Source organism: Boleophthalmus pectinirostris, unplaced genomic scaffold (genome assembly GCF_026225935.1).
Source record: "Boleophthalmus pectinirostris isolate CB_2022bp ecotype Guang Dong unplaced genomic scaffold, ASM2622593v1 HiC_scaffold_10, whole genome shotgun sequence".
In the NCBI taxonomy this organism is placed as follows: Eukaryota; Metazoa; Chordata; class Actinopteri; order Gobiiformes; family Gobiidae; genus Boleophthalmus; species Boleophthalmus pectinirostris.
In genome coordinates, this window is record NW_026570971.1 from 14,942,230 (window position 1) to 14,954,772 (window position 12,543).

Here is a 12,543-nt window from a genome sequence, read left to right on the forward strand (position 1 = left end):
CTTTTACCGCTGCAGTAGAATTCTCCTGGCTCCGTGTTTGCTCTTAAAGGCTGCCGGAATCACCATGTTGTTAGATCTTAGACCTATTAATAGAGGCCATGTTGTTTAGTGCTGATGATGATGACAGTGTATACTGTTATATCGGCCTAGTGGCTTAAACCGTATTGAAACCTCTGAGTAACTTGCAGATTGATGGGTAAAAAGTGTTGCCCATAATATGTCTAAAGAGCCGTGTCGTCAGGGCTGTGCGGTCGTGCACGTGCGCGCGTGTGTTTGAAGGGCTCTAAATGTGCACTGAGCTCATCATGGTGATACTGTTCACTCTTAGCTGCAGATCGTCGCACAAAGAAACAGGACGAGGCTGAAACGACAGAAGACGTTGCTCCCACGTAAAAAGGTCAAAATGTTTAGATTATTTTTGCAAAGGGAGGCGCTAAGATCTCCTTTACGTCTGATTGGACAAACTTGACAGTGATTGACGTGCATCCATGGCAACCGCGCATCCAATCTGCCAAGTCCAATAGGAGCTCTTTGGAGGCTGACTGTCTTTTTCTCTCCTTTAAAAAATATCCCGCTTGCCTTGGCTTTAATCAGCCTCTAATCTGTGCCCACCGCGACACCTCACTCCGTCCGTCCGTTGCCTGCCGAGGACTGCTGCCCAAGGATGCGGTAAAGTCATCCTTGCACCGTGCTCTGTCTCTCGCCGCCGACTTTGCGAACGCCTTGTGTGTGGCGCTGCCGCGCGGAGCTTCAGCACGGCGGAGCTGCAGAGGAATGTTCCAGCTGCCCATGTTGAACTTCAGCCCCCAGCAGGTGGCCGGGGTGTGCGAGACCCTGGAGGAGAGCGGGGACGTGGAGCGCCTTGGTCGCTTCCTCTGGTCTCTGCCCGTAGCTCCCGCGGCCTGCGAAGTCCTCAACAAAAACGAGTCCGTCTTGCGTGCGCGCGCCGTTGTCGCCTTCCACACCGGCAACTTCCGCGAGCTCTATCACATCCTGGAGAACCACAAGTTCACCAAAGAGTCTCACAGCAAGCTACAGGCTCTGTGGCTGGAGGCGCACTATCAGGAGGCCGAGAAGCTGCGGGGCCGTCCGCTGGGGCCCGTGGACAAGTACCGCGTGCGCAAGAAGTTTCCCCTGCCGCGCACAATCTGGGATGGAGAGCAGAAAACTCACTGCTTCAAGGAGCGCACGCGACACCTGCTTCGAGAATGGTACCTCCAGGACCCCTATCCCAACCCGAGCAAAAAGAGAGAACTGGCCCAGGCCACTGGACTCACACCCACGCAAGTGGGCAACTGGTTCAAGAACAGGCGACAGAGGGACCGAGCGGCGGCCGCGAAAAACAGGTACTAGGTTCACATTAAAGAGCTGTGAACATCTTACACAAGTTACGTTCAACACAGAGCATTCTCTGTGTGGTTCTATCATTGAAAAGAAATTCAAGCTTTTTTCCTCTTTTGCTCAGCCACTCAAAAAACAAAACAAATATATATATATATATATATATATATATATATATATATATATATATATATATATATATATATATATATATATATATATATAATAAAATAAAAGAATGACACTTTAGCGCTATTGTTAACATTAGACTAATTTATATAATTTGGTATCTGTTTTTATAGCCTAATTATGAAGTAAAAAGGACCGTTTTTAAATGGTACAATAACAGGCTAATTATAACCCACAACAATTTCAGTTATTATTAATATCTGTAGCAAATGTAAATGTTTTAATTTTATTTTAAATGGTGCACACATGACTAAATAATTTGTCAAAAAAATCACCTTTTTATCAACCCTTTTATTTATTATTTTTGTGTGCAAACATGAGTATTTATTTTATGGTCTTGTATAGTTAATTACTGGCCTATGCAGAAACAGATTTCTGCCTGATATTATTGTCACAAAAGTTGCACGTTGCTCCACACATTAAAAACATATTTAGCTTAATTTATATTTATTTTAAAATAATAATTTATAAATGTTGTTATGTGGACGCTACTAGTGTGCTTTCTGTTCCCTTGTTTGAGCCAGGCTGCAGCAGCAGGTCCTGTCAGGCGGCTCGGTCCGCTCTCTGGCGGATGACGACGGCACCGTGGACCGGCTGGGTCCTGCCTCCAGCCCGGAGGCCAGTCTGTCCAGTAAAGCAGCGGCCTCCGCCATCTCTATCACCTCCAGCGACAGCGAATGTGACATTTGAGCAACCGGCCCAGAACCCGGGTTTTGCGGGAGACTAGTGCCTCATACTAACGGGACCGAGCCAACCGGAGTAGACTGCCTGTTTTGACTGCCCACGTGGACCCAAACTGACTGCAGCCCTCGCGGACCACGAGCCACAGACAGTCAATGTAAAAAGGGAAAGGGGGCACGTGCGCCTCACCAGTGTCTCGTGCGTATTTCATGTTGAAAAAGAACATATTTTTACTTTCTTTTAAAGTTTTATAAATAACGTTTATTTGTCTATTTAAACGATGATCTGCTCTGTCATGGACTTGATCTTTGCTTGGTGTTTTTTAATACTAGCCAACCTTGTACAGGTGACCTGTGGAGCATGCGCGCTTTAGTCAAATGTGTTTGAGTCTAAGAAAAGATAACTTAATAAAGCATTGTTGAAGAGTGTCGGTCGCGAGTTTTGTTACGTGTGGAGCAGATCCTGTTGCCTATGTCGTGTTTGGTGGGGCTGCACCGCCGCGGTGATGCCGCACTGACACGTTGAACGCGGGCCTAATTGGCCGGCATCCTCTGCGTCTGTAATACGGACTGACAGCGAGAGGTCAGTGAGAGGCCGGCGCACTAACCCGGATGATTTGCGCACAGATCACACTCAGCAGCCTCAAATGGTGGAAATTAGTTAGCGGTCCCGCTACTAATCATACAGAAGCATACCGCTTTTCTACAACATACAAGCTCAAAGGCTACATGTTTGATTAATGGTGCCAAACGCGTTCCGTATCGCACTTTAAACGAGGGAGGTTTGAGTTCGCATTTGTTCTTGCATGTTTGCATAATAACGACTAAGGCACAAGTAAACGGATAAAGCCTTTTTTATTATTAAAATAACAACAAAATGCGTTATGCCTAATAGCCTACCACACATTTATGTCTACTGTTGCTCCCTAAAATAACTGCACCATTATATTTAGTGTTTGCATGTTTGCGTAAATCTGGGATTAACCCCTGTGTCCTTTTAACCCATGACTATCAGTCTGTCACTGAAAGTCAGGTTGTGGCACCTGCTCGAGTCTTTCCCAGCAGCAGCCTCCGTGTGATTGCCCTGTACTGACGTAAACATTAGGCACTAAATGAGCGAAGCATGAGACAAGGTTAAAGTCTAACTTTTGCAAGTATTGGGACACCTGATTTCATCCAATTTGTCGTCAATTAGGGCGCGTATCTGGAGGCGCACAAAACGTTTAGACCCAGCGGCACAAAGGCTAAATGTGTAGCCTGCTGGACAAGTGCATGGTCCTCTTTGAGTTGGGGAGGACAAAATGGCTGAATATTTCCGTTTCTATTGAGAACAAGGACGGCAGGGGACGAGAGTCAATAAGGTTGTCAAACTGGTCAGCGGTAATGAGCGCTAATGATGGGTCTGGGATCCCCGCGCGAACAAAGAGCCCCCTGCGCTGTTTTGTGCCGTGAAAGCCTGCTGTCAGCGTGTATAGGCGGAGGTCTGCGCCACGGAGACCCGGCTCATGTCATGCGCTCAGCCTCGGCCTATTAACAGCATTCATTACCGGACCATTGTCTTGTGCCGAGGCTCACAGGCGTATCGCACATGCCCCAGTAACTTCATAAATGCCAGTGTGCGCAGCATCAAACAGAGGCCGTAACAGTGTCATTCTGTTTTCCTCGCTTTCTTCAAAGCTGTTGATAACAGAGACATTCCGTTCATTACACAGGCGTGTTTTCCACATCGCCTTTGTCAAAAGAGTGCGCGGACAAAGAAGAAGTTAAGAGTTGTCAGATAAGTGCTGTTAGCATGTGTAAGCAGAACTCTTTAGTGGCTGATACGCGCTGAAGGGCGCAGTGTAGCCTTGACTATACATGGATCTGTCTCCATTGTGTCTGAATGCCTGCCTGAGTGCGTGGCTAGTTAGCTTTAGCACAAAGCATCCCCAAGACATATTCACTCCAGCGTTTCCTCTGCGCGTCAGAAATGGTGCCGTTCCAAATCTCCTAAGTGAAAGATAGGCCATCCATTTGGTCGAGCCGACTAGACATAAATAACAGCAATAAAGCAGAGCATGCAGACTATAGCTAAGAAGTTTTGTTTTATGGCCTCTGAATGAGTTGCGATATTCTGACATAAGATTATAAGATTTATTTCATAAGGAGGCAGGGAGACGAAAAAACAAACAAACAAAAAACCCCCACTAATTTTACACCATTGGCGTGGTCTCTTATCCATATGCCTTTACCTGCCTTTACAAAAACATTAAAATGAAAGATGCGTAATATTCAAATGTAGTTTTGTATATCCAGAAATGTTATTATTGTTTTATTAGTTTTATTTAATTTATATTGTCATCAGTAGAAATACTAGTAGTGTTTTTAATTGTTGTTTAATTATTGAAAGAAAAAAAAAAATAGATATGTAATTACTTTCTTAATATGTTTCGGCTGATAGCTGTGAGTCATCATCTCCAAATTTTGCTGAGAAATAATACCCCAGGGTTTAGGTGACCATGAACACAATAACAGAAAATTAGGCTACACGTTTATTTGCTATTTCGTGTTACTATTTCGACTGTAATCTTTTATTTCTAGACCGATCTGATTTAAGTGTTGTTTATGGAACTTTACGTGATTATCATTTTGTTTGTGTTTAATTACTCCATCCGTAAATCCTGGCCATAACTTCACACGGTGCTTCCCGTACTGTTGGGGCACTGTATTGGCAAAATTTGTGCCTCATTGAATTACTCGTTGATCCAAGGTAAAGCAAACTCTGGCCAATATTTGGATTTGAGCACTTGCAGTAAATACAATTTCAGAAAATAGCGTTTTTCTTTATTTTTTCTAAGGTTGTTCGTTGTGAAAAGGCCTCGGAATGATCCAGGTTACCAAAGTGCCTTCCCAAAGTGTTTCCCGGCCTTGGAAATGGGCCCGGGGCGAATTGAACGTTTTTGTGCGCACTTACACGTTTCACTATGCTTTTTCTGTAGGGTTTTCCTACACATTACTCGTAAAATTATAGCCTATACCGCTATCTTTTTATAGTGCTGCTGTAATTTGTCTCTGAAATCTTCAAACACCGCCATGACGAGGGGACGGGTAAGAGAGGACCCCTACTGGCGGTCGGTATACTTACTTTAATTAAATTCTGCATTAACTAGATTCATGTTAAAATGGGTTTAAAAGTTGTTGTCTTGTGATATAATAATAAACAAACAATCAGGTACAAATTGTATATGGATTATAGTCCCAGTTTCAAGTTGGTTGCCTGGATGGTTTCAGTTTCAGCACCATGGACAGTTCCAGCCCTGAACCCGCTCTCACTCGTTCTGAGCTAATGAGGTTGATGCCGATGCATTAGCAGTAAATGTAATCTGTGTTTGGCGGTAAAGGCTGCAGAGGTGAAAGGGTTGACTGACTTAAACTGGTGAAAATGGAGGAAGTGCCAATCTTATAGAATTATAGTTTTGAGCACAATTAGAAAGCAGTGACCAGACAATGTGCGCTCTGTCAGCTCCAAGTCTGGCTGAGTGTTATTATTACTCTTAGGAATTATTACCACGTCAAATTTAGTGTTGTAATTTCAGAGAGGTGATCCATTGCACGTTTATGTTTGTTATGATCATTGACACCAAGAAAGAAAACTTAAATTCCCTGTCATCCACACTGCTTAAAGGTAAATTTATTACATCAGACTTCCCCATTTCAGATTCTTTGTGAAATAAAAATGTAATTCTCAGTTTCTATTACTGGTTAATTATATTGGTGGTAGATTAAAATTCTGTTACAATTCATGTCATCAAAGGAAAATGTGTCCTTGGCATTTGACACATTCCCATGTTTTTGTGAAGATAGAATCTAATCTGTCCAAATGACATTATCAGGAACAATATGTTGATTCAGCCTGCAGAATGAAAGCACACAACGCACTGCAATATAAAAAATATTTATTCTACTTTACAAGTATTTTTTTTTTTATTCTGAAAACAAAAATGTTACTACACGACCCAACCCCATGGAGGAAAAATGTCCTTGTTTCACTACCAGCTATAGAACAGCTTACAATTCACATATACACTACTCCAAAAATACTTCACTGACAAAATAGTCAAGTCAAGTGCGATATTTTACAACATTTATGTTGTATGGCAATGTCGAAAGGGGAACAAAACACTTGCTGTGTCTTCCACCATGTTATTGCTACATCTTCCTGACTTATTATAGGAATTATCCCTCCTGACATGTTTACACGTAACCTATGGTGCCATCATATCTGTACCTTACTGTGACATTTAGATGGAAAATATAAAGAAGTTGCTGCCATATGCTTTTCCCCATTGATTGTGGAGGCAGCTCATGTCATGTATAGTAAATCTTGTATTTTATTCACACTTTTGACTTTTTACACAGATATAACTCTCATGCGCAAGTGTACCTTTTGACCCTCCTATGTCATAACACACACTAACTCCCCATGTCCTTTCAGCGACAGTATTGACTTGTCAAATGTATGCACTCACACTTATGAGAGCATTGATCTGTACGCATTCACTACAGACAAAAGGAGATGTTTTTCTGGCTGCTTCCTTAAGTATGTATAGGTAACTACAACAACCTTGACTGTCAATAGACTTCTTTGGCACAACGAAAAAGCTATAAAATTCCATCCCCCTTTCTTACGCCTATAGACATTCATATTTACTTCTGCCCATTGATCATATTTGACAACTAGTTTTCTAAATTTTACTTGTTACATTGAAAAGGCCCAAATTTCAGTTTTGTTTAGTTTTTTTGTTTCTTTGATCGAACAGCAGAGGTTTTTCTTCCAGAACCTGACGTCCTTTGTGCAGTTGGCGAGGTGTCCAATCATGGCATTGATCTTCTGCGCTCTGCTCACTGCACCTTTGTGGCTATTACCTTTAGTGTAGTGCAATTATATTTGTCCATCTCAAAGTCATCAGACAGTTCATCTCTCGTCAATACTCCAGCACAACTTTTCACCCAAATCTGTACGCGCCGTGCTCTGGCAGTACCACCCCTGTTTGGTTCCACAGAATACACTCAGTTCACAAAGACAGGCGTGAAAATACAAAGGTTACCATAACCCCTTTCTGATGAATGTATTGATTTTCTTTTTAGTTTAGCCATTATAATTTTGCTCCTTCAGCAAAAGCATAAGTAGCTGTCAGTTAAAGCCAAGTATAGACTAAAGAGACGAATGAGAGGTGTGAAATAAATAATAAGAAATGCATTAATTTGAACCCAGACGTCTGTTCTGCACACCTCAAGCCTAACCATACTTTATTTCTCACAATATTTCATCTAAATTAGGCCTATTATACTGTAAAAAGCATTAAAACGGCACTATGTAACTTTTCTGATGGAGTATTCACCACCTGAAGATAATGCTTTACCTGGAATAGACCAATTGACCAGCCAGATCTGTGGAGCATGTTTTTAAGGTGTATTTATTTAAATTAACACTCATAATTGAATAAAGGTAAGCTGGATAGTTTGAATTTCATACTGTGAAAAGTTCCAGACAACACAATAACTCTGATGCAGACAAACAGGCGGTGTATCCTTCACCAGCGAAGTTACATAGTGTCTTTATGGATATGTATATTCCTAGTTTATTTAAGGTAAAGTTAAAGCTAAAAATAGGACATTGAGATTAAAAGTTGATGTCCTGTGGTATTCTAATAAATATACAATCACATTTTAATTTGATATGGATTATAGTCACATTTTTTTCCAAGGTGGTTGCCTGGATGGTGTCAGTTTCACCACCATGGACAGTTCCAGCCCTGACCCTGTTAATGAGGCTAATAAATGCCTTAGCAGTAAATGTGGTGTGTTTAGAGGTCAAGGCTGTGGAGGAGAACAGGTTAAACTGGAGAAAATGGAGGACAAGCTAATTTTTAATGCATAAAGAAATATAGTTTTGACCTCAGAAAGAAAGTATGAACAAGACAATGTGCGCTTTGTCCGAGTCACTGTTTTTATTTTGTTAGGAATCATCACAATGTCAAATTTAACGATTTATAATTTTAGCGGTGACCCATTGCAAATTTAGAACACAATGACTTTACGATGAATGTATTGATTTTCTTTTTAGCCTAGTGGTTATATAAAATAGCTGTCACTCAGAGCTGATCATATAGTGTGACGTTAGTGCCTCCTATTGCCAGTACCTCAATGTGTGCTGCTTATATGGGCGGATTATCTATAGAATGTACATCTTTGAATAAATTACATATATATTTATAAACAACAGCTGTAGAATTCAAGATTTAGAAGGAAAATCAACACAATGAAAAAAAAAAAAACATGTGGTAATACTATTAATATTATTTGAGGTTGATTTTTAATTTGGTGATGTCCGACCTAAAGACCATTCAGCTTACAATCACATTTTTGGTATGACTAATGGTATCATTTTAAAACTATGGTGATAAAAGCATTTCCCTTTTGTTTATTTATGCTGACAGAGAAGATGCTGAACTTTTTAACCTTATTAACCATAAATGTGGTCAGAATTAAATTCCACCACAGAATCTTGAACTCTCATCCTGCTCAATTTTAGATTACAGGCATTCTACCGTGTTGTGAAGTCGCCTGAACGCAACCTATTCCTATTGATACAATTTGTACATATACACAATTTTCATTATGTCATTGATAATATTTAAACTATACTTTTATTTAACTTGTGCTCTACAGATTTTGATTAAGACTACTTCACCATCTATGCCTAAACTGAACTGAAACAGACTCCTTTTAACAGATGAAGTTGGAGTGGACCACTAGATGGAGCTCTTGACTCATGTAAGGTTTGACTGTCGAAAACGCGCTGCTGTAAACACTGCAGGACTGGTATCCCTTCGGCCTTGAGCTCACCTATAGGCTTTAATAAAATGGTAAAGTTCTGTGGTAAAGAGCCTGCTTTAAAACAGATCATGTAGATTACAATATAGTGATTTTAAAACGCCTGTGTGATTTGGCCACACTGAATTTTGATAAGTCTGTGGATGAGTTAGGGACGACTGGAATAACCTAAACTAGACTTCATTTATCAAGGTCAAAGAGGCCCTTCTTTATTGTAGGATGTATACTGAAGTTCCAGTAACTCAGTAGTTCTGGTTAGGATGACTTACTATTAGAATGAGCTCGCCCTATAGGCTACTTTTTATGTGTTTATTTCTAAACAATTATTACAACGACAGCACACCAAACAGAATACATGACAAAGATAATGCCAGGAATGGAGGGAAAAGTTGAATAGACAGATTCTCAATGACTAAAATATATATGCTAGTCTACTGATTTTCTGTATAAATAAATAAATTAATTAATAAATAATAATAATAATAATAATAATAATAATAATTCAAAATGTATGTATTTGTCTAAACATTTTGTAATAATCAAACAGCTGAGTGTGTAGAATAACTGCCCATTAAATAAACAAATAAGGTAAAATATGTTTGCTTACGATTTCTAACCAGGTGACAGTATCACAGAGTGGTTATCATTTACCAAAACCACATGTTACATTTAATGATATTCTAATTCTAATTTGTCCATGAGATGCCTTTATGTTACGCTTAATTTTTGCCACCAGTTGCCTCCATGGATTTTAGACTGGCCTATTTGTTTCTAAACTTTTAAAGGGTCTATAGATCCTTACAATCCTGTCAAAGGGTCTTCAAACAGCAGCAGTTGCCCTCCGTTCTCAAGCCCCACTCTTCGGTTACTGGTTGTGTTGCCTTTTCACCACTAGATGGCGCAAGTTGCCTCAGTTATGGCCCTAAAGTTTGCTTAGAAGTGGAAGCTTTTTAACTAAAATGTTTAGCTCAAAGATAAATACACTTTAAGCCCAAAATAGTTACGCCAATGGTACATTTTATTAAAGACAATATTTTACTTAATGTAATAAACTTAATATAATTAAAACTGCACAATTATAGAATATTGCCTACTTTGTTTTATTATTTTTCTTATCGCTTTTCTCAATAATCCTTAGAAAATCCTTCATTTTCTATCCACTCTGTATTAACACACCCAATGAGTATTTTTTTTTACCGTTTCTCTAATCCTCAATCTTTTCCCACATTGTTTTTTGTCTGATGTTTTCTGCAAAATCTCAATGCACTCTTCTTCTTCATGGTGTAACATGTTTGTCTGGCTCATTGGCTGAAAAACAGCCCAGCAGCATTATGTGCCCTCCCCAATTTGATATTCTAGGATGATGATATGGAGAGGAAGACTTCTCTTTACCTCCTCCTCAGACATACCACATCCCTCTGTGCAATTTTTGTTCAATCCCAGAATTGAGGAACAAACGGCTACATCTCAGTGGTGATGAGCTTTGGTGTGCCTGACTTCTGGTCACATTATCTACATGTGACAGAGCTCTTTATGACTTGAAACTGGAAGCCTTCAAATGAAATAGTAATGTATAAATAATAATAAATCTATTATTTAATGTAAATCTGTTATTTAATCATTTTGGAACTATTGAAACATACACATTATGTTTCATTTTTCTTACTTTGTTGAAAATTATTATGAAACAGTTGAGTTGGTGAACTCTTGGCCTCTGATGGTGTGATGGTGTGAATTAAAGGACAGAAGTGAGCTAAAGGTACAAGTGTAAGAGCGCTCTATATTTAAACACTCTCTGGTTTCTGCAGCTGTTGAAGCCAAGTTGAAGTTGAGCATTAGGGCGCCTGCACAAACCTTTTCTCTGTCATTCTGCACATAGCAAATTTTGTCTGTTATATTTTTATAAATACACTGATTAACACTATTGAACTAAAAGACTGAAAGGAAAGAAAACATGAGCTATTGTGTAGAAGGGAGCCAGGCGCCAAATAAAAAAAATGTCCCGTATAATGACAAGTGCCAGAGTGTGTTCTGCCTGGGTTCTAATTTTCTCATGCAGCCTTTAGTTTGTTCTCTCACAGACTCACTGTCTCTACTCTCTATTCACTGGATGCTACTGATGTCACTACTGTCAAAATATCAAGCGAAATCTTTATGTTCCCATTTAATACAATGACTTTATTCTATAAAGTATAAAGTCATTGTATTAAATGGGAACATAAAGATTTTACCCTCGTGTGTGTCTGGATAGAAGCAGTCAGTTTTGCATCTTGATTTGTCAGAAATAAAAAACTACAAATTCTAACAAGATGTTGTGGTTGTTGTTGTTGTTTTACCTCTTTGAAACATATAGAGGATGGATATGAAACACAACCTCCAAGGGAGTTCGGTGTTTTCCTGTTTGTGCTCAACAAAAAGGACATAAAAACAGTTGAAGACACAAATGTAGGTCAAGAGTCTTGTGGGTGTTGAGCAGTCCTGTCCAGGAGCTGCCCACATTCTATAACTGAGCTGTTTGTCCTTCAGAAAGGTCCGCACAGTGGTAGTGAGCGCTATCGCTGAAAGTTCTCACTATTTGGATAATACCAAACACACTGGCCTTTTCTGAGGATGTCCCGCACACTGCAGCAGTACACCAAACCCACAGACCTCTGCTCCAGTGGAATCTGTCCTTTTATTTTCCTTCTCCTGCTCCATTAACAAATAGCTGGGGGTTAGGCAAACAAGGCTCTGAGTGTTGTTTTGTCGATGTGGTTGTTAAACATCAAAAGTGTGTCTTTCTGCGCTGCCCTCACACTGGACACACTCGAGTGCAGCTCTGACTGTAAATGAGCAGTGGGAGAGTTCTCAGGAGAGAGAGGCCGGAATGGGAAGTTTATTTTGCTTGGTGTGTGGATATACTACATGTGGATGTGGAGTGGGAGCACTCTCCATACTTTCACCTTCATGTCACCACACATTCAGAGGGTGATGAATATTTTAGAGCAGCAGAACTATAAATCCACAAGTCGTAATCACTAACAGATAATACTAGGGATTTAAATGATGTATATATTTATATTCTTAATTTCTATTTGGTATCAATTGAATGTAACAGAGAGGCTTCAGATTAATAAAAGTTGAACTGGACCCACAAATGAGTTCATTCTTTAGTGCAAATTTGACTATACTCTTTGTACTACCTACTACTCTACCTACTGCCAACTTTTTTTTTTTTTTTTGGTGAGTCATTTAAAAAAAAAAGTTTGTACTGGATTTTGTTTCTGCATTACCCTGACCTGGCCGCCCCCACTCTCGCGCCCGGGACCAGGCAGCATTTCTCTGCAGCTTTGTCCCTGCTCACAGACACGTTTGGCACACACTGGATCAGGTTTCCACTTTCATTTCCTGACTGGAACCAGGACGGGTTCTTTGTCCCAGACCTCCATAGATTATGTGTATGTGATTGAGGGGATGG

General features: G+C 40.1%; 1 protein-coding gene across 1 annotated transcript; it reads left to right on the top strand.

Annotated features, from left to right (window-relative positions):
- Positions 1–774: 774 nt before the first annotated feature.
- On the top strand, positions 775–2,220 carry six6a (SIX homeobox 6a). Its single transcript, XM_020919671.1, has 2 exons — positions 775–1,346; positions 2,055–2,220. The coding sequence occupies exons 1-2, from the start codon at positions 775–777 to the stop codon at positions 2,218–2,220; spliced, it is 738 nt and encodes a 245-aa protein (XP_020775330.1).
- The last annotated feature ends 10,323 nt before the right edge of the window (positions 2,221–12,543 follow it).